The sequence below is a fragment of the Pezoporus flaviventris genome, unplaced genomic scaffold (genome assembly GCF_033815535.1).
Source record: "Pezoporus flaviventris isolate CSIRO_AGI_PZ_B2104156 unplaced genomic scaffold, CSIRO_AGI_Pfla_v1 ptg000113l, whole genome shotgun sequence".
Taxonomy (NCBI): domain Eukaryota; kingdom Metazoa; phylum Chordata; class Aves; order Psittaciformes; family Psittacidae; genus Pezoporus; species Pezoporus flaviventris.
In genome coordinates, this window is record NW_026892661.1 from 429,504 (window position 1) to 452,189 (window position 22,686).

At 56.6% G+C, this 22,686-nt stretch overlaps 1 protein-coding gene across 2 annotated transcripts in view; it reads right to left on the reverse strand.

Annotated features, from left to right (window-relative positions):
- BCL9L (BCL9 like) overlaps positions 1-22,686 on the reverse strand; it is a 59,582-nt gene that overhangs the window by 4,788 nt on the left and 32,108 nt on the right. For both annotated transcript variants that reach the window (XM_061478108.1, XM_061478109.1), the window contains 5 exons: positions 6,799-7,162; positions 5,347-5,469; positions 3,827-4,028; positions 3,132-3,216; positions 383-2,771 (listed from right to left, as the gene is read on the reverse strand). In XM_061478108.1, the coding sequence (XP_061334092.1) occupies positions 383-2,771; positions 3,132-3,216; positions 3,827-4,028; positions 5,347-5,469; positions 6,799-7,099 (3,100 nt within the window). In that variant the 5' untranslated portion in view covers positions 7,100-7,162. The remainder of the gene's footprint in view (positions 1-382; positions 2,772-3,131; positions 3,217-3,826; positions 4,029-5,346; positions 5,470-6,798; positions 7,163-22,686) is intronic.

The following is a 22,686-nucleotide window of genomic DNA, read 5'->3' on the forward strand; positions in this document are numbered from 1 at the left end:
AATGCAGAGCTGGCATGGCCTGGCATCCTCCAGACCCTGAGTGTCTGACAGACATCCTCCTGACCCAGGGTCACTCATGTGGAGACCATGCTCCAGAGCAGCAATGATCTTTACTTTAAACTGACCGCCCAGCACTGGCTCATCTTTTGCTGCCAGTATCACAGCTCGTGAGCTGGGGTTGAAATAAAAGCTGCTCTGTTCACCCTCCCATCTACCTGCAAAGGCCCTGGGTGGACTCCTGGAAAAGACACTAGCTCCATGAGACACAAGGGCACGCACCAGGACGAGCGTCTCCCTGCTCCTGTGAGAACACATGGCCTGGAGGGGAACCCTGCCCACGTGTTCCCCAGAACGGAGCACACACATAAGAAATCTGGCATACCCTGATCCAGTCCTCCCATGGAAGTAGACGAGTTCATGCTGAGACTCTGCTTGCTCTGGTTGACTCCTGGGCTGGGCATGGTGGCTTTGGGAGATGGCACCCAACCAGGGGAAGGAACAGCCATGGAAGGGGACTTCAGGCGGCTTGGTGAGCCAGTTGGAGACCGGACGTTCAGGGAGGAGCTCATCACCTGGGGGGACTTGAGGGGTCCAGACTGGTTTGAAGGCGGCATGCTGACCATCTGCGAGGGCGTCTGCGGGGACTTGAGGTTGGCAGAAGGGGAGGTGACCAGTGGTGAGTGCACCTGGCTGAGGGTGGGAGACTTGAGGTGACCCATGCTGGGGGAGTTCATCTGGCTAATGTTGATGCTGAGGTCAGAGGGCCGGCGGCCCAGCCCCCGGGACGGTGCTGGGTGCATGCTGGCCAGGTTCCCCCCTTGCGTGGGAGCGGGATTGGAGGCTGGAGGCAGAGGGATGTGGCTGAGCCTGGTGGTGCCGCTGATGCTCCCAACGGGCATGGCACCCTGCTCAGGGCTGAACATGTCCGAGCCGCTGCCCATCTCCTGGGGCATGTTGGGGTAAGGCCCTTGCCCACTGGAGAAGCCTTGCTGTCCTTGGTTGGGGAACTGGGAAGGAATCATCATTTTCTGGGGTCCCCCCAGCATTGTGCTGCCATTGCCATTCTGAGCCCTGGCCCTGGCCAGCTCCTCAGGGCTCATGCCCTGGTGGGCCATCATGTCGGGGCCCCTCATCTTCTGCGACATCATCATCTGTTGCTGCGGGGTCATCTGGACGTTGAGGTTCATGTTCATGTTCATGTTGACATTCATGTTCATGTTGAGGTTGCCGGGGCCCATGGGTGCATCCATGTCCCGAAGGCCCGACTGACTCATAGGGGGGCTCAGCATGCCCCGAGTGCCTGCAAAATCCATTCCCATCGGGGCACTGCTCAGGCTGTCCCCTGTTATCTGCCCAGCAAACATGGATGGATCCATCTGCCGGTGGGCCTGGATCATCCTCTCCATTTCCATGCCCTGGCTCATGGCGTTGCCGGACATCCCCATGGGCCTCTGCATCGCCACTGGGCGTTTCTCCATCAGCTGATGCCGCAGCATCTCCTCCCTGGCACGGGGATTCATGAACCTTTCGGGGTCCCCCTGCCCTGCCGGATAGGGCAGGGTACCTTGCGGAAAGTTCCCGGGGCCTCCCATAGGAGGCATATCGTCGTTCCATCCCATGCCGGGCCTGACTGGCCTCTGCATGGCACTCATGGGCCCAAGAGCATCCAAGGGCATGTTCTGCATCCCTCCGAAGCCAGAGACTCTCTGCATTTGATTTCCAGGGAACCGTGGCCCCGGGAAGGGTGGCCCTCCCCGCAGCTGCATTGGGTCCTGCACATCTATGGGTCCCCGCAGCTGGCTGCCCATCCCAGGAGGCCACTGCTCTCCAGGCTTGCTGTGGTAGGGTGGTGGTGGCCCACGCATCATCATGCTCCCCATCGACTGTGGGATCATTATCTCCTGCATGGGCCGGCCATGGATGCTGATCTGCTCCTCTTTCCGTCGCTTTTCCTCATAGTACTCCTCCTGCAGCTTCCTCCAGGCCACTTGCTCCGGTGTCAGGCTGTCCTGGTTCAGCCGCTGCATCATCATGTTCATCTGCTGCCCCATGTCAGCACCTGGATGGTGGGGAACCTCGTGTTCCAGGCTGGGCCCACCGAGGCTCTGGGTCTGGGAGATCATGGACTGCAGAGGCTCCTCATACTTCTTCATGCCGGTGGGGGGTGCGGGGGGCTGGGCAGGGGCAGCCTGTGGCTGAGGGGCAGTCCCACCCTCACCCGCGTTCTGGCTGGACTTCATGAAGGGCTCGGTCTCCCCACTGCGCAGCAGCAGGCGCTCAATGTCCCGCAGGGTCTGCAGAGAACGCTCTCGGTGCTCCAGCTGCTCCTTCGAGAGGCCCTCTGAGTTCATGGGGTTCCTGGGGCCCAGACCTGCCTGCCCGTTCCCCGGCATCCCTGTGCCTGGGCCCTCACCAAGGAGGCTGGAGCCGGATGCGGTGGAGGAGTCCACCTGCCCGGGCTGCATGGTGGTGGCAGATGCGGTGGGTGTGTTTGGGTGGTTGCTTCCAGGCTGGTTGCTGCCACTGTTGTTCCCCAGAGAGTTGGGAGTCAGATCCCTCCGGACATCTTCACTTGACCCTTCCTGGGGCAGGCTGCTGGGTGCAGGCAGAGGGGTCTGACTCATGGTCTGAGGTGGGGGCTGCGGCGGGGCGGGCTGTGCCTGCGGCTGACTCGCTTGAGGTGCCGGTGGTGGCTGGGACTGTGGAGTGTTGGCAGCAGGAGGGTTAATGGGAAGTGGCTCGGCAACCCCCAGCACTTTAGGAGCTGGTGCCTAGCAGAGAAGAGGGAAATAAACCTGAGCAGGAAAACCCTAAGTAGGTAATGCTCCCCACCACCCTGCTGGAGACCTCTCTGTGGCAAAAACATGCCCTGTGGCAATTCCCCTTCATTCCCTGTGGGGAAGACTCAGCTGCCATTACACATGCTGTGGAAATGCAAAGCCAGGTGTGTACACTTTCCACTGCTGACAGAAGAACTCTGATGAGGTTCCACAGCAAAGCAGCTTCCCACCCCACCAAAAGGGCAACCCCTTCCTCCGCAGCTGAGCCAGGAGCTGGGGGAGAACGGCCACCTCAGAAGGGAAGGGTCAGCAGCATGTGCCGACAGAGGCATTGGTTCACAGCCCATTTACCTGGTCTAGTTTTGCTCGTGGAACGTTCTGCTGATGGTAGGCCAGAATGGAGTCAGCTCGGCCCTGCAGGACAGCTTCTGCAGCTCTGGGGAGAGAGCACAAACCACTAGAGAAGGGGCACTGCGCCCCTATCCCACCTGTACCACCCCCAGTGGCCACGTCCACTCTTCGGTCCTGCGGGAAATCTCTGGAAGCCACCAAGTAGGGTGATACTCTCAGAGTCCTCCCCCTGTCACACACAGGCTGCAGTGAGGTTCTCCAACTGATAACCTCTTGCCCTGGAATTTCCCTCTTCCCATGTCCCATGTGATGGGCACTGGGCTCTGCCTTGTGCCTGCTGCCCTAAGGTGGCTGTCACCGAGACGCTCTGGGATCTACTGCACCAAACCTGTGTTGTAGAAGAGCTCTAAACCTAAGCAGCCTCGGTAGGATTCCAGTGTTCAGACAATGTGGAACAGAAGAGAGGAATTGAGTGGAGAGCATCAAGTGTTACAGGGCACCCCCTGTGACACTCAGCCCCTTAGCTCTTCCAAGTCACTCCATGATGGTTTGGGTGAATTTTTCAGCTGGATGCTGACTAGACATGCTCTACAGCCATGCATGGCAGGGCACAGTGCCGGGCGTTGCTGGGAGGAAGCGTGTGTTTAAGACGGAGTTTGCCCATCCCCAGAGGACAGACGAGGTTTTCTACTTACGTGTTAGCGAGGTGTGTTGTGAAGACGTAAACGAACTGTGAGGGCAGCTTTCCCGGCCCGCCGCCTGCAGCGTCGGACCGCAAGCCGGGCGCAGCAGCATGAGGCACGCTGGAGGAGCTGGTCTCGTTCAGGTTCGGCAGCGGGTTGGACCCTGGGCCAAGCTGTGAGGCCGTGGACATCGCAGGATCTGCTACATTACAGTCTGCGGGAGGAGAAACGGGAGCGAAGCTGCCGAGGCCGGGCCGGGTGAAAGCCGCCGCCCGGCGGCAGGTGGCAGCACCCGCCCGGCCATCCCCGGCGCCGAGGGGCCGCCGCCTCCTGGTCCCCAGCACGGCCCGAGGCTCTCCGGCCGTGCGCGCCCCCGGGACGGGCACCGGGGGTGCTGGAGCCGCATTAGTCATCGCCCGTATTAAATAATAGTCCTAATTAATATTAACAAGCGTTGCAATTACCAGCAGCCGCCCTGCCTTCCTCTTGTCTCCCTCCTCACACACTGTTCTGTTCCCCCAGGGCAGGCTGCCTTGCTCCCCCTCCAGCAGCAGACCTGGGAGCACCAGCACCACAGCCCAGCCCCGGCACTGCGGCGTTTAAAGGGAAGAGACACCACTGGAAATGTGAGATGGGGACACGCACACTGCCTCGCTGCCAGCTCTCGCCCCTGGACACCCTCACCTCGACCTGCTCTAACCTGTTCCAAGGCCCACCTTGAGGCAGGCAGTGACAGGGAGGCAGCACTGTACCTTCCCACAAGGGCTGCAGACCACAGAGAAGCATAAGAGAACATCCTGAAGAGGATGGCTACGGTATGCTGGCAGGCACAAAGGCCACCCTGTACTTGATTTTATACATTTCCATGTTCTCCATCAGCTGCAGCCCCTGGGCCCCAAACGACCTTGCCCTATTGCCTCGGATATTCTCCCTGTTGCAATTTGAAAGTAAACCAAATTCTAGACACAAAAAATAAAAGTCAAAGAGTTTTGATGATCTTGGGAAACAGGAGACACCTACAGTTCATTGGCCCAAACAGTGCACACCTTGTCCAGCTCAGCCCTGCCTCAACCCCGAGAGACTCTTTACACTCAGTTACCTTAAAAGCACAGCTGAATGCGTGGCCTGGCACAGACCTAACTGCTGCAACAAGGACAACGCGTGTCGCGTGGTCCGGCTGCCCCTATGACCAGGGTAAGCTCACTTAACCAGAGTTTAGCCAGGCACACTTTCAAGATGGCAATTCTGCTACCAGTGTGGCTAGGGCCAGGTACAACAGGGACATTCCACCTCAACACCTTCTCCTCCAGGATCTCAGTAGCATCGCCACAAAATAGGTCCTGCACTTCCCTGCATGGCCGGAAACATTCTCCCAGCACAACCACCAGCAACTGCAATGACCCACCACATCACACAGCCAGCTAAATCAGCACACAGAGGCAAAGCTAGAGGTGCCAGTGCCATCTGCCCTGCTGAGCTGCAGGATCTGGCTTCATTCAAGCTTTTGAGCTGGTAAGGAGGTAGACACTCACTGTGTGCACTGCTGATGGGCTTGTCGTCTTCCTCACTGTCCGGTCCAGAGCACCATTCGTCCCCACTGTATGGCTGCTTCCTTTCCAGCACACACCGTCGCTTGCTACGGGGAGCCACCTCACCTGCAACAGGACGGAGTCATCAGAAGAGCTGAGGAGACCTGGCAGGGGCTGGGATGACTGCATGCTGCATGCTGGCCCTACCAACCCAGCCAGGATGCATTGGGCAAGATGCCTTATGCTGGTATCTGCCCAGCCGTGGTAAAGATCCTGAAGCATCTGCTAGGTCTGGGCTCCCTGTCTTAGCAGCCAGACCTGGTGAGACTGCCCTGTGAGAGCTATGGCTCAAACGATACAGATTCCTTACTGTCTGAAAAGAGTCTGCAAAACCAGGACATGTCCAACTGATGTTCCAAACCAGAGAGCTTTGGGCACTAACCCTAAAAGTAAGGTGTCTGTGGATTAGCAATTAAACCTGGAAATGGAACAGCAGGGCACATTCGCATCCTCTGTAGGAAGAAGAGACAGACTCTGCCCTTTGCACACATCAGTGGGGCAGGGGCCTTCCCTGCCTCCCTCCATTTTTCAGATGGGGCTGATGCAGCTAAGGGAGAAAGTAGCTAAAGGCACCCAGGCACTGGGGGAAAGGAATCAGACACAGGATGGATAAATGTGGTTGTGAAATCAAATGCTCAGGGGCACGAGCCAGAACAGCGGCTCTGCGTCTGGGGACCAGGTGTGAGTCTTGGTTGGAACCGAGGGCCCCACTGGGATTTCTGCTCCAACAACCCCCCTCTGAGATGCTCTAGTATCCCAGGCAGCCGTTGAGCACAGAGCTTAGCTGAACGCAAGAGGCTACAGGGAAGGCTGGTGAGGACAGGGAAGCCAGAGGGTTTGGAAGCACTGACTCAGCCCTTTTCCAGAAGCCACGTGCTGTAACACAAGAGTCACCCATCGCTGGTGAAACCACAGAACTGTTCAGACAGCGACCCTCACAGCACCTCCTCACTAACCACGACTGAGTCGTCGGGCAGCTGCAAGAACACCACAAAAGCAGCTCTTTGCCAACAGTGAGGAGACAGAAAACAACTCAACTTGGTCCCAAGCTGAATGTCTGAACATCACAAAGCAGGGCGCTCAGTGCAGCTGCAGTGAACCATGCTCTTGCTTAGATGGCCTGAGTAGCCCATGAAAACCAGAGCCCCAGATTCTTTCCATAACAAACAGTTTAGGGGCTGGAATGTAAAGACACTGCTCAGCCACTCTGGTCCCAAAACCACGGATGTGATGAGCAATGATGCAAAGGCACACAGGCAGCCAGAACAAGCCCGGACAGAAGCCGCAGCACAGAAACCCAAGATACTCACAGCTGCTCCCATCCCAGGTCCTGCCAGGACGCTTGGAGCAACTACAAGTAGGACGTGCTGAGGCAAGGTTTAGGAGAGCTATTACCTTTTGATTCCGTGTCCTGTGAAGGGGTGCTGGCTTCTCGCTGTTCTCCAGAGTCCACCGAGATGCTTCGTTCCCGTTTCACCTTGCCCTTCAAGGAGCTGAAGTTTGGGACAGTGTTCTGGCTGTTTTTCAGTCCAGAGTTGCCAGGGGAGATCTGAGTGGCCTTGCCGCCATGGCTGCCTGCCCCCACACCCTTCGAGCCCAGGTTGCAGGGGGGTGCTTGGCTCACGTTGTGGTGCTGGGCCGGGGCACCGCTGCTGCCTGCCTTGCCATGGCTGGGCAGTTTGTTGTCAGGGTGCATTGGATTGGCTAAAGCTTCCCACAGCGCCAGTGGAGGGAGCTCCCAGGCCCTTTGGTCAGAAACCTGCAGGAGAAGAGGGCAGCGGGTGAGTGGGTGCTCCTCACACGGGCACAGCCCCAGAGCCGCTCCTGCCGGGAAACAGCCAACAACCCTGCAAGCAGAGGATCCCGCTCCACAGTCAGCTGCATACAGACAAGCAGCTAACTCCCACCCATGCCATGCATGGAGGCTGCTTGTGCTCCGACGCGCAGGCATGGACACGAGAACCCTTGCTGCTGAGGCCGTGATGAGAACAGGGTGCTTCCATGCCAGCCTGCCCTCTGGCAAGCAGAAGGATCCTCAGGGATGTGCTGCAGATCCCAGAGCTCCGACAACTTTGTGACCCTGAACAGAAATCTGGTGTCCGATGGTTTCAGGGACCCCTTCTGCAGCTAAGTAAGTTTATTCTGCTCTGCCAAACACACGGGAGACAACAGAGCAGAGAGAAAACGGTGCAAGCCTATAAAGAGAAAGCTGGTGTGGGACACGGGAAGACTAAGAAGGTTGAGGCTGCTGAGGAGAAGGAGGCGGTGGGCTGCAAGGCAAGGGCAGGGCCAGGAAGTGTTGGCACTCTTCAGCTAAACAGTATCCCTGTCTCTCCCAGGGGCCTGAGGGACAGTTGCAGCTCCTGCTCCAAGGCCCTGGGTGAGGTAGCATCCACGGCAGCATCCAGCCCAGCAGGATGATGCAACGTGCCACAGGCCTGCTGGGACAGCAGCGTGAGGCTCTCCTGCCAGGAGACCCAGCCCAGGTTTCTGAATAGCCCCGCAGGCTGAGGCAGAGCGTGCAGGGAAGAGGAGGTTAGGGCAAAGCACCCGGCCTCTGGGCTGCAGGCTCCTACACACCAGCTTTCCCTGGCCTGAACAGCATTCACCACCAAGTCCTTGGAGACAGTGCCAGTATGGAAAGATGCACAACCCCATGAGAACTACTCCCGGCTTTCTCCACCTAGAACACGTAACTCTTCCTGCATCAGCCCCGTGTTCCTCTGCTAGTCTCCTCACCACCCCAGCCAGTGACCCTGAAGCTGCAGAGACCTCCACTGCCTGTCACATCTTCCCTAGTCCTCGGGGAGTGCGGGAGGAGGAGAGCAAACCTCACGTTCATAAAAGCTGAGGTATGCCTCTCTATTTGCTTACATCTGCCAAGCGCTTAGTGTGCCACCAAGAACCTTTCCCGTGTACAGGCTGAGAACTTTCCCAGCACATGGGGGGTTCCTGGGCCTGTGGTCTCCTCCTCCCATCTGGACCACGCAGGCCAGATGCTGTGCACAGATTTCTTCTGGTGCCCAGGGACAGGAAGCACCAGCTCCAGGCCAAACCCTGCATCTCTGACCAGCGCCACCAGAGCCCAGCAGCACTACACACACTGGCCCTGGGTTGTCGAAGGCGCACTTGGGGACATACCACTGGCAAAAGCCAAGTGCCTGCTCTTCTAGGACAAAACATCGTGCCCTGGATGGCACGGAAGCAAAGAGCAAAGCACACTTGGCAGACCCATAAGCCCCGACAGACAGCAATCACCACAAGGTGCAGGCTGCAGGTTGCCATCCCTTGCCAGGGAGTCCCCTGCCTGCAGAAAGGGCTCCTTGGCACCTGCCTCCCTGCGAGGCCAAGCGGAGCTGACACGCTGAGAGCCGCCTGCACCAACCCCGCCGTCCACCGCACTGCCCGCCCCGGCAGTCCCGGTGAGCGAGTGGGATCCTCCATGAGCAGCCCAGCTTGGCCTATCACCGCTTCCTAACGAGCGAGCTGTTAGCTGCTCCCTCCTCCTCCGCCGCCTCCTCCACCTCCTCGCCATGCACCTTGCGAGGGCTCTGCTCTAGCCTGGAGGAAGATGGTGAGCCACAGCGCTGATTAATTTTCACGGCACATAAGGGAGTTGCTAGCCCTTTAAGTGTCAGCCAGTCTCGCTCGCTCACTCTTGTTCTCCAGGGACCTATTAATAGCAGCTGGAAAGATCACATCACTCTCTGGATATTTATACCCCTTATTCCACACCAGGAGAGATTTATGTCAGAGCTGCTGTCCCAGTGCCTGCCCAATTGCTCTGTCAAACCGCTCGCAGGGGGAGGGGAGCAAAGTGGGGATGGAGACACGGAGAGGGCAAGCAGGGAGGAGGAGAAGGTCCATATGGCACAAGCTGCAGCGTTAAGTGCACACGCTGCCTGCAGCCGCTGGCTGGCTAGCCACAGGGAGCCTTCAGCCCTGCTGGAAGAGGCTGCTGCCAGACAGCATTCCAGAAAGCAAGCCCTGCAGCAGCTCCTGCTGCTGGTGGCCCAGAGCCCCCGCGTGCTGCGCGCACTCGCAGGCTGTGCAAGGCATCGCGCCGCAGTCCCAAGGGTCACAGACCCACCGACACCAGGGCACGGACCCACCGACACCAGGGCACGGCCAGCCCAGCACCAGAGGGGCTGTGACCGCCACCCGTACCGACAACAGGCTGGGAGACGCAGGTCTGCCTGTGGCACATCTGAACGTACACATCTGCATTCAGAACAGATCCCAAAGTACTGCACCAAGGATGTGGATGCTCAGCAGCACCGATGTGCATCCCTTGTGCTGCGTAGCACAGGCATGTGAATACTGTAGGGAGGAACAAAACCGGGGCCCCCCTAAGACCATGCTTGCAGAGTCCAGAGACTAATGCTCAAGATGCAGCCCCTACCCCTGCAGTTCCCAGGTCAGATTGCAGGGGTCACATGCATTGATCCCAAAGGACCTGGCAGCCGCCACAAGGAAACCTTTAGACGCTGCCTGCAGCATGGATGAGCCTCACCGGCTGCGAGATCCCTCTGGAACGTTACGCTTTTGGGACATCCATCTTCCTCCTTCATTTTGGGAGTAGGCTGGTGCTCCAGGGAGGGCACCCAGGCCATTGACTTAGCCAGGCTCTAGAGGGAAAGCCACCGCAGGCTGATGGGGGCCCCGGCTAAACCCCGAGAAGCCCTCCTCTTCCAGTCTTCACTGAGACTGACCACTCTCCCCTCACAGTTCCTAATGGGAGAAATGCCAGAAGCAGCTGCCTGTGGATTCTGCTCTGCTTTCGGGAGCAGCAACAGTTGGATTCTGTTGCAGATGCATAGCGGGATCCACCCCAGCCTCTCATCTGTCTGGCTGCACCATGCCGATAGGCATCTTGATTGCTCTAAGCTCCCTGCATACGCCCCTAAATTCAAGCTAGATTCCAGCAGGCATGCCACACATCTGGGCCACAGAAGAGAATCCATTAGAAAGTAGATGCACTGGCACGGAGAGACAAATGATCCAAAACATCTTGAAAAGAACATGACAAAAAGGAGACTGCACAGAAATCTGGCTCCCTCTGCAATGTAGCAACACACCCACCGCTCCAGCCCAGTAGTTTTAAAGACAATAGCAAATTTCATTCCCAGTGGTTAAAGCAAGGAGCCAGGACTCCTGGCTTCTACCCCTGGCTGCCACCGATTCCACAAGTGACCCCAAGCAAGATGTACTGTTTCTGGGTGCCTCGATCTCCCCGTCATTAAACAGGGGGATAACCCAGCCTCACCTCAGGCAGGGAGGGAGGCTTACAAGGCACAGCAAACACTGAAGTGCTGCATCTAAATGCAGAGGGTATTTGCATCTCGTACAGCTGAAAAGCCACATCTTTAAATCAAAGACTGGGACCTTCGCAGACAAGAAACCTCAAAACAAAACACCACAAACTGCTTTCAGTAAGTCTCCTCCAGTACAGTCTGAGCAGCAGCGGAGGGGGAGGCTAAGCTCCAGACCAGGAGAGACTGGGCTGACATATTCGCAATCCCGGAATTGCTAGCTGATAGATCAAGAAACCTGAAACCCCGCTGCGTTCCCGGAGGACTTTCTGGTGAATCATGCTCCGAAGGACGATAACGCAGATTCCCAACATTGCCACAGGAATGTGGAGCCTGCGCCTGCCTCCCGATGGGGCAGGAGAGCCTCCTGGCTGCCTGCCTGCCTGCCCCACAGCTTCCCCATCTCCCTGGTTGCCCCACAGCTTCTCCGCCTCGGTGCTGGCTGACACTGCTGCCATGATATCCCTGTTGGAGGAAAGGGCCAAAGAAGAAGCTGGGAAAGCAGAGTCACGACGATTCAGGAAGGAAGGAGCTCTGCCGCACCTCCCTCCTGTCAGATGCTGGGGAGAGCTCTTGTGAAACCCAGATAACTCCTGACTTGCACATAGGCAGGAAGAGCACAGCCCGGGCTCCTGAGCTGTGCTGACATGCCCTGAAGATCCCGAACACCCAACAGACAAGGCGGGTCGTGGCAGAGTGAGGCAACAAGCATAAAGTCACCTGGCCCTTCGTCAGCCGGTCCAGGAAGTGAGGAGACCAGGGTGCCATTGCAAACACCCTCCAAGCACATCGCGTGTGCTGGTAATCACCCACCCGCTCACTACTAACAGCAATGCTGGGACAAGCCTGACCTAAAACCTCCTGTGGACACCACCACAGACTCAAGCAAACACTTCGGAAATAAGAGGTTCTAATCAAGCTCAAGGGGTTCTTGAGAAAGGCATTAGGCAGAGAACAGCAAAAGGGAAAACCAGAAAGACCCATGGCCCCCTCCCGCAGTACCTCTCAACCCAAGGCTGGATGAGATCACAGGCACACCATCTAACACCATTCCGAGATTACCAGTCCCCCCGGGGTTAAAGCAGAGAGGGTTGGAGCACCTCCAAAGAAATACCACACAATTTCATTGAAGTCAGAGTGCTTCATGGAGGCAAAGACTACAACAAACTCCCCAGAAGCAAGATTTCTGCAGTCTGAGACTCTTGGATCATTTCTGATTTGAGAAAAAGACTACAATCAGAAACTTGACCTTTGCTAAAGGGTTCTAAAAAGGTTGTTCCAAAGCAATCCTTTTTGCAAGACCTTTTGAGTCTGTTCCAGCAAGAAACAAACCCCTCAGAACCAGCAGCAGAACGGCACTGCTGTCCCCCAGCCAGCCCCAGCCCCAGCTGAGACCGTGATGGGCTCTAACAGCCAGAGGACGAGCAGAGCTCTGAGCCAGCACGCTTGTGACCAGCCTCTGCAGAAGCATCTCCCTAACCCCATACCCAGCACTCGCCAGACCATGTTTAGCACCAGTGAGAACAGCCTTAAACTAGGCTGCTGCAGGTAAAGGGATTCTCATCTGAGCCTTGCTTTGGTCACCCAGACTCAGAGATATGGGGAGGCAGGAACTCCACAGGACAGCACTGCACTGACATGAGTCATCTGTTTTGAATGCATCACAAAATTACCCTGCTCTTTCACCACCAGACCAATAGCCTGGAGAATCCCGTTTTCTCCTCTGGTCATTTCTGGGATCCTTCTCCTGCCCTTTCCAATGGCAGAAGCGGTGGTCATCCTCACTGCCTGTACTGGAGGGTTCTAAAAGACCTCCAGAGAGAACCTAATGCTCGGTTGAATCCTTGCAGTTCTCGGAATCATTTTGGCAGGCCCTGCTGATCTCCCGCTGTTCGGAGCTGCCTCACGAATGATGCATTTCAGCAGGGCTGCTTGGCCATGAGTCCTAAAGGTCTTTAGTAAGACAAAACCTCAGATTTGCGCTCCCTTCCACCTAGGGATGGACATCCCCACAGGTGGAGACTGAGGCTTGGAGAGAGCAAGGTAAATCAGGGATACTGTCCGCTATCTGCCCCACAGCCTTTCTCCTGTTGCTGCTTCAATCCACCAGTGTTAGAAGAGCTTTTCTTAGCATTTCCTTGCCCCCAGCTCAACAGTTTCCCCAACTCTTCTGCTGCTTCCTGTGCCCTCAGGCAGAACCTGGCTTCCTGTCCTGTGCTCGGGAGTCTCCAGGTCTGTCACCAAATTTGCAGCTCCCCAGTCCAACTGGCACGTTCCTTACAGAAACCCTGCATGTGCCAGACATTACCCAACAGTCACACGCGGCTCTATTGGGTTGATAACGAGGAATTATTTCATGGTTCCTGCGACCTACTGGGTCAGCGAAGAGACCTGCAGGGAGCTCCACGTGCGCCACAGCCACCCGAGCACTGCAGCTCAGCTGGTGTCACTGCACCCAGGAGGACAGAGAGCAAAGCCAGACATTTTAAGCCACACACAGGAAGGCTTGGTCTGATAGCCCTGCTCTGACCTGATTATATGCACTGCTCAGATCACCCAGGGTCCCGGGGTTCTGGGTCTGCTCCCAAAACAGACAAGTGTCAAGGAAGACTTGGGCTCCATCCCTGCACCCAGTCCCAACACTAAATGCAACGTGCAAAGGACACACCTGCAGCTAAAGCAGAGGCTGGGGTACCTGGGGGCCATCAAACCAGAGGCTGCAGTGCTGTGCCCAGCTGGGGAGGGGGAGTTGGCAGCACCACGCAGGGAAGAGGGGGCACAGCAAGGCTGGCTGCCCCGGCACCGCACCCTGACACTGCTCTCTGCCAGCCCAGGCTGCAGAAGAGATGCAGAACTGCCGAGTGCTCCTCCAGGATTATAAATACCAGGCCCAGCGTGCATTGGAGCCTGGGCTCTATATTTAAACCCAGCTGAGGTCACTTCCTCTTCCCAGCAGCTCCCTCTCCGGTCACCTCATATTTGCATGCCATCATGACTAAGGCACATCGGGGTTTAAGGTCAGAGGGGAAGCGGCCACACATCTGCCTCGCAGGAAATTCCACCCTGGGAAACCCTTCACCTTCCCCAGCGCAGATCGGCTGCACTCCGGCTCCGGCAGCAGAGATCCTGCTGATGAGCGGCGGCAGCTGGCCCTGGGACCCCAGTGCTGGGCTGGAGAGGGACAGGGAGACCTCAAGGAGAGGGGAACCCATGCTCCCCACCTGCTTTACCATCAGACTCCAGGCTTGCACCGGTGTGGGAGAGGGGCTTCCCCACTGCACACCCTGAAAGGGCAACTGCTCCACCTTCTCACCCATCACGCTTCACCTCCTCCGCACCAAGAGCTGAAATTCCCCATTTCTCCCACTGAGAGGATGTGAAGAGGCACAGCCTTCCCCACAGACCTAGCCCCCAGGCCCAGGGACCACCATGCCCTTATACAAACACCCCCAGAGCTCACCAAGCTCCTCCAGAAGCACAGTGATCTAAACCCTGAGAGCCAGGCCTCCAACTGCCCCATGAGAAACAGGCAGAAAAGAGCCAGGAATTGTCTCACCTCACTGACTGCAGCCCTCGGGAGGGGCAGCAGGACCCCTGTTTAACAGCAGATGTACACCCAGGGACAGGGAGGAGGGACCAAAGAGCAGCTCTGGGGCTGCCCCCAGAGAATCGCTCTTCTCCACCAGGAGAGACAGGGTCTCACTAACCTGTGATGCGCTGAGTGGGCACCAGTTTCTGACACTCCTGCAGCCCTCCAGCCTGAGGCTGGCAGGAGGCTTTGGGGTTTGCAGTGGTCCTTGTGGCCCTCCACACCCAACTCTAGTTATGCTATTATTTCAAAACCAGAACATATGGAAAAGAAAAGTTATTGCATCACCGGAGACCCAGGAACAAAGGAAGGGGGGAGAGTGCAAAGGCTACCTAGGGGGAGAAATAGAGATTACAGATCTTTTGGAAGCAAGGTAGCTCTTTAGGTCATGATATAAGCAAAACAGCTGCTGGGTTTGCAGTAGAACTGGTGATGCTCACAGGGTATCTATTAGGTTTATCTGGACTACGAAGCCGATTACGAAGTCTCTGAGCTAGCATGAGACACACCAGGACAGACACCTCCAAAGACTGACAGCCAGAAAAAAATTTCCCATACACAGTCTTGGCATGCCAGCCAAATGCCTCTTCCTCTCCCTCGTCCCACAGATTCTGGAGAGGAAATGTGCAATGGAGCAGGGTTGCTGACGCAGCCCTATAATCCCCAGACCCAACTGATGGGGAAGCATCACTGCTACCAAAAGTGCGGAGCTGGCCAGCAGAGAGGGACACAGATGTCCAGCTCCTTTGGCTGGTGACAGGGTACTTGCTGTCCTCTCAGGCACATGGACGCCGCGCCCTGGCTCTGAGCTGGCACCCTGGCAGCGTGAGCACACCAGCGCAGCATGCCTGCGCCCTCCCAGGCTGCACCCCCACGATAACAGGAACCAGAAGCCACAGCAGGCCACCAGGCGATCACATTACAGGACAGGAAGGAAGAAAGCACTGTGATCAGGCTGGAATCGCTTTAAACAGCTTCCACACCGATACCTTGGCCACTGGAATTAGCACCCAAACACCCCAAACATCTCGTTCCTAAAGACACGTCCTGCTCTGGCACACGCATAGGGACCAGAGCACCACGGACACTGGCGGCTGTGCCAGGGCTGGACAAGGGCTGCTCACAAAGCAAGGTCATGGCAGCAAGCAGCCTAGGAGAAGGCAGAGAGCCTCCCTACACCTTGTTGGGGGAAATCAAGGCTCAGCAGCGCCCTGCCTCTCCATGTACGCCTTCACCACAGGCATGTGCAGGTTGTCCCCAGAAGAGCAGCAACCCATGGGTTTGGAGGCAGAGGCAGGCGCTTCCCTGCAGCTCCCCTCCTTGCACTCAGTGATGGTGGGAGCTCCTCCACCTTCCCACAGGACCTCCAGCTCCACGCATGCCCTGCTGCTGGCAGGCAGAGGGTTAATGATGCCCAGAGAGCTGCAGGCAGCCTCCTCCTTGCCCTCTCAGGAACAATGGGGCCACTGTGGGAGGCCAGGCAAGTGGGGGCAGATCCCTTTGCCTGGCAGTTACCCACTGGGTGGGTCCTTACTGCCACTCAGGTAGGAGGAGAGCCCCATGGAATTACACGTGGCCAGCCAGGCACAGGAACAGCATGCCAGCGTGCCCGGTGGCCCTGCCGAGCAGCCTCACTCCCACCAATCTGCCTGGGTACAAAACACAGTCAGCCAGCCAGTGGCACAGAGCTGCCAGCGCAGCAGACCCAGCTGTGAGCCGGAGGCTGAGTGTTGCCCACGTGCCAGCACCCCACCTGGGTCTCCACCAGGATCAGCTGCGCTCTCGGGATGTGTCATGGGGGGATTGGAGCAGGAGGAACAAGGTTCTTCTCACCCCAAAGTCACATCTCAGTGGCGGGTGCAAGTGCTGACCTGGGACCAAGAGCTTCTGGGAAACCTGAGAACTCCACAACTTGACACACACGTGAGCAGTGAGAACACGACTGCAAGCGGAGTTCAGGGGGGTGGTGGTGACAGTGTTCCAAGCCTCCACAGTCTGAAACTGGGATGAGTAAGCAAGGAAGGAAGCAGCTCCAACATACTCCTACTCTCCTACAGATTTGCATCTCCAGGCCCCAGCACGTCAGTGCAAAGAAAACTTGGGATGCTCCGAATTCATTCCCCAAGACGCAGAGCTGATCCCTGACACGGCGGCAGCACCACTGGGAAATCCTACCCAAGGCAAGGCTGGCTCTTTGTCATGCTCCCAGACTTTTCAGCAGAGCCTCATGCCCCCTTGGGCATGGGACCAGCGTACACAACAACAAACTCAGCTAACTGAAGCGTACACTGAGCATCTGTGTGAAGCCCTTGGCCAGGAACCTGACTCTGGACCAGGAGCCGCTGCATGCTGCCTCCAGCATCAGAAGCAGGTCCCAGGGAGCAGAGCAGTGCAAGGAGAATTGGAGAAGAGCTCGGCACTGCCTCCCAGGGAGCCCTGTCATGAGCCTGCAGGCGATGGAGTGCAGCTCCAAACATCCGGAGTAGCCCAAGTCCCGACAGGAGGAAGATGCAGCTCAGATGAGCAATTCTCTGACCTGCAGCCCCACTCTGGCAGCAGTCCCCATCCGCTTCTTTTTCACCCAGTCTCCCGGTGTCCCACACTAGCTCAGGAGTGCCACTGCTCCCCAGTTTTCCCAGAGCCAGGCTGATAAACGAGCGGCCTCAGGCAGATCTCCAGGCCTGTGCCCCATTCATGCTTTCAGAGCCAGAGCCTTCTTCCCTGCAACTCCCAGGTAACTGTTGTGTCATCTCTTCACATTTCCCACTGGCGGGCATCACTTTATGCCTTGCCCCCCGTTTGCTCTCTGCTGTTGCTGTTACTCAGCCTTGCCAAACCCACCTCCAGACACGCCACACAAGTTAAATACAGCACTGCTTTGGGTCCCAAGTGGGAGGCTCTCCAAGAAAGGGCGACAAATAGATGTGCCAATGTAAACGTGCTCCCCGCTTTGCATCCAGCTCTGATCAATAAACCAGTGCAGCCTGCGGATAATTTTCTTCTTCCCTACACACTCAACCAAGAGGGCCCAAGACAAGGGCAGGTAAAAACATCTGACATATCGGAGAGGGCAGGGTTTAACCTGTGTGTCTTTACAAGACAGCATGCCTGAAAGAAAACACAGTCTCTCCTTCCAACCAGGAAGAGGAGGAATCTGGGTAACCTCTGGCAAAAGCAAGGGGGGGGGGGAATGAGGAGGAAAGAAGAAAGAAAAATCAGGGCAAGAGGGACAAAACAATCTTTGTCCTCGTTTCACTGGTCACGCAAGTGCAAAGCAGCCGCAGCACCCGCTGCCCCAGCTCAGACAGCAAGAAACAGGCACAACCAGCCCAGTTTCACCGAGGCTTACAGAAACCTGGCTCTATGGTCTAGGGAAAGCCACGGCCCTGCGCTCAGGAAAGAGGTAGAGCACAGATGGGATTTCCAGGCTACCCCGATAATCAGCTCACAGGTAGGCCAGCACAGCCTCTGAGCTCATCGCTCGGCAGTGCGACCTTCGATTCAGACACTGCACCTTTAAACGTGGCTCAAGACCACACAAGGGTTAAATCTGCCTATAAATATCTGTTCTCAGCAGGGCTGCTGCTCTGAACCCTCCAGCCATCTGTTCTAGCCTTCCCCCATCTAAGACTCTAACATCTGAAGCATGCTCACAATTCTTAGGAGTGCTCCCAAAAATAGACCAGTGCTGTGGCTTCACTCTGTCGCCCGTGTTTGTGAGTGCAGGAGCATGTACGAGCCTGGAGCTGTGCGAACACGAACACGTCTGCCTCTGCGAGGCGAGCAGGCCTGCACCAGCACGGCTCCATTTGCATCCGCGCTGGCGTGGGTGCGCCCGCCTAACCGCAGATCCATGTGAATCCGCACGAGCATGTTCGCGCTGGTACGAGCCTGCATCTGCACGCGTGTGCGAGTCTGCACCACAGCGTGGGTGTGAGAGAACGTGCACAATGCTGCCAGGGCTGCGACGGCGGCAGAGCCCCACCGTGCCCCCTTCCCAGAGGGACACGGCCAAGGCACTGCTCCCGCTGCAGCCTGGCCTCAGCATAAACCATCCTGGCCTGCGAGGTCCAGATGCCCTCGGGTCCTGGCACTGCAATCCAGAGAGCGAGCCTGTCCTGCAGCGCAGCAGGGAAGGGAGGGCGGGCTCCTCTTGTTCAAAGCTTGGCTCAGCAAATTCAGCAATCCCACCTCCGGGCACCAGAACCTCGCTGTGAAAGCAAGTAAAGCCTGATCTGTGTGAGGCCGGAGACACACCGCCCTGCTCACATCCAGCTGGGGCTTGCAGGATTTCCTCAAGCACTCCATGCACATAGACAGGGCAAGGCTCCTACTGCAGACATGACAGCTTTCTCCTGGAGCAGACTGGGCTCCAAGTCTCTTGTAGGTCTTTCCAAATATCAAAGACATCACTAGGTTCACCCTTCTGACTGCCAAACCCCTTAGCCTCATTCCGCATCGGTAAATCCAGAGGATAATAATTGCTGTGACGCTCACAAGGCAAAATGAGAAACAAGCTGTCAGCTCCCAAATCCGGACATACTGTCCGGGAGCAAACCACCCTCCTGAGCATCCTCAGGGCACAGTACTGTCCACCTGCCCCATGCCAAGCACAGCTCCCACTCAAACACCCATTATTCAGAGGGGACTATCACAAAGGAGCTCAGCCCTGGCTGCTGGCCCTGCGGACACCACATCACTGGGCAATGTGCGTGCACAGCCACAGGGAGGGGACAACGGGCGTCCATCCTCCACACAGTGACGACAGCCCAAGGATCAGACAGCAGCTAGGTTTTCATCTCTAACTACTTCTACAAGAGTGATTTTCCTCTTCCACACCAAGTAAAACTATAGACAAAGCCTCAAGCACGGAAGTGCCTGGCTGCGGCAGGGATGGGGCTGTCTCAGGGCAATCAGCTTCTACCACTTGCTGTTCTGACAGGTAGGAAGAGCAGAGGGCAGAAACTACATACCACCACCCTTTTGATCAGGGTGTGCAGAGCTGCCCAGTCTATTTCACCCTGTGATGTACTCGAGATGATAGCCAGCTAGCTCCAAGCACTATAACCAAGACATTTCAAGAAACCTAAAATGCAGGTACACCTTAAACTCAGGTGACAATGTAAACGGAAAGAGCTTGAAAATCCAGCTCTTCATTTCAGTCTTTGGCAGGGAGATGTGCTGGGAAGCAGCCTCAGCAGACTGAGTCAACACAACTCTATTTCTGACAGAGGAAAAAAAAAACCATTGATCCAGGTATTGATCTGATGTAGGAGTTTGTGTTTGTTTAAAAGTTTGCCCATGGGTCAGACCTTGTTACAAGCGTCTTTCCTGGTGATGAGGTTAGAAACACAGACACCTTCCAAAGCACTGCACACAAATCGCACCTGTACCAGTTCAAACCCCAGCAGGCTCCAAGTTGAGTGGGAAACAATGCTCTCCACTTCAGCGGCCAGCCATGGGAGCCAGCAATCTGCAGGTCACTCCGAGCTACTATATTCCCTGCCATACCATGCCTGCTCTTCTTCTGTCCTGGACATTTGCTGAGTGAATGACCTCCAATTAGTTGAAGAAAAAAGTGTGGCTAAATCAGGTGCTGTTATTCCATCAGAGACACACTCAAATATTGCTACAGAGCTCTCCTCTTCCCACACCTCCTCAACCCTAGGGGCACAAGCTCTTAAGAGACAGGGAAGGGAAGAGAAGCGAGGACAGACTGAGGACTAGGCACAAACAAATGCAGAAGCTGCATCCCCAGCAGCTACCTCCTGACCTCAAGGCCCCTTCCCTCCATGCCCAGCAAATGTGCAGCATCCATTGCCCTCTACTCATTTCCAGCCTCTTAAATCTTTGCCAATAAAAGCCAGATCCAAGCAGCACTTTGCCGTTTTCCTCACTGCTTCTGTCCTGCTACCATGGTTCCTGCACGAACTGCAGATGCACACAGACTGCAGCATTTTCCTAGCCACTTCCACCTGTATAGTACAGGCAGGGCCACCAACCATCAGCGAAGAGGTGGGGGCATGACTACATGTGCAGAGATGTATCTTGCAGGGACTAAGTTATCATTCCCGCATGTCAGCATTCCCCACTCTGTTCTCAAGCCTCCTCACGCACCTTTAAGTTCCCTTCATTTCAACAGAGCAGAACATTCTGTAGGATTTATTTTGCCTTTTACATTTCTTAGCCCATCACATCCTTTCCTGCTGCAATAAAAAACAGTAAATCAATTTCTCTCTTTCCCTGCTTTTCCTGCCTTGGAAGCATGTCTTGCAATAGAGCAGTGACAGATAACAGAGGAAGCAGCAAACTAGTTCAGACCAGTGCAGGTATCCTCAGATCCCTGCATGGCTCCCAGCAGTTACCCAGCTTCTCGCTCTCTTGCTGAAGGACGCAGATGCCAGAATCAGGCTGGAGCATTCGCTGCCATTTCTACATTAGAAATAGCAAAAACCAACATACAAATTAAGAAAACCTGTCTCTGAAATCAACTGGCCAATTTGCATCTCCTCCAGGAGGAGCATCCTTTGTTTCCTCTGCAGTTTTACTCCTGTGAGGTGCCACAAGGGGTGCCCAGGGACTCCTGGAAGCTGGGACACACAGCCAGATCCCACCACCCATCACACAGGTCAGGCTGAGACACAGGCTGGCCACAGCCAACAAGCCCAACTTGGATCCCACCAACCTGACCCCCTGCACCACCTCTGCCCTGGCAATGGGTCACCCGCTGTGCACAGAGGGGTACAGAATCCACCCTGCTGCGCACAGAGCCTGCTGGAGGACACTGGACACCCTGCACCCCTCACAACAGCGTGCGGCTGCCCCTCTGCAGGGTGTCAGGCTGTCACACCGGGGGGCTGCTGGCTCACCGTCTTCCCAGTGCAAGCACCGACTCCAGGGCACATTTCAAGCAGCCACACCTGCAGCCAGGAGCACGTGTAAATACTTGGGAACACAGCTTCGCCTCTCACCTCCTCCTGCACCCCTCCAAAAGGAGCCCAGAGCCAGCATGGCTCCTGGGGGCCAGCGGGGGGGACACTTGCTCCTCAGCTCCTACCTCCCAGGCCTGGCCTGCATGGCTTTGGGCAAGACACTTCACCTCTCTGTCCCTCCGTCTTCTAATTGCCCATAGGAGACCGGCCTCAGCCTGTGGCCTGGGCACAGCAGGCAGCTCCCCTCCTCGCCAGGCAGCACCACTGCAGGCGGAAGCAGGAAGGCAGAGCCCGGCTCCCACACTGCACCTTCTCCCCCTAGACTGGTGCTGAAAATAAAAACCAGCTTCCACTTGTCCTGGTCCTGAGGGACAAGGAGGCAGAGAGAGGTTTGTTGTCAATACATGAAACTGTCGCTAAGTGAAGGAGAAAAAAAATCCGGGGGGAAGAGGGGGAACGAGGGAGGGGACAAAACCGCATTTTTACTTCTGGTGGCCAGCCAGCTGCCTGACTCAGCCAGTTTGGTCGCCTGCCATGCAGATTTAAAAACAAACCCAAGCTCTTGCAGAGGGGAGAGAAGGGGTTTCGGGTGAATGTGCTTTTTTGTTGCGCGTCGAGCAGATCCTAGACCGGCCCGAGATGCGTTTAGGAAGATGGCTCCCCTGCCACGCTGCACGCCGGGGCTCGGCACACTGCGGGGTCTGAGAGAATCGCAGCGAAAGCCCACGGCTGCCCAGAGCTGGCTCCCTCCAGCCACCCCTGGGGCTGGGGACAGCAGTTTGTGTCCCCAGGCTGGTGCCCATCTACTGGCCAAGGCAAGGGTGACCAGCCTCATCCGAGGTGTCCTGCATCTGCTAGGAAGAGTGCTGCACAGAAGGCCCCCCACCTTTGCTCCCTGCCTGAGGAACGTACACAGGAGGTGGGAGGCGCAGGGAAGAGGTTGTTTTCAAACACCAGCTCCCATTATCTGGATCCCACGGTGCCCATGGCACGGCAGCCACTCGTAAGGAGCGCTCTCTGTTCCCGGAGCACTGCGCAAACACGAACACGTGCTCCCCATGCCCTGTGCAGCAAACACAACACGCTGGTGTGCTCCGCATGGCCCCAGATACACAGAGCTCACTGCTCCACACCGACTCGGCGCTTCCACACAACTGAAGGCCATGGAATCATTTGTGTATAAGCAGCACTTCGCACTCTGCACTGCAGCAGGCCTTACAAACCCTGGCTGGTGAAGCCTCCTGAGCCTCCCACACAGCCATCTCCCATAAGAACTGGCCAGCCTCCCCAGAGGTTAACCCCTTGCTCGCTGCAGGGAGTGCAGGTAGAGCAAGTTACCTGAGGAGCTGCCGATGGGTAAGTGCAAACCCTGTGGCTCCTAGTCCTGTTTGAAGAGAGAACAGAGGTGCAGAAAAGCCAAAGCCTTACCCAAAGTCACCCTAGCCACCAG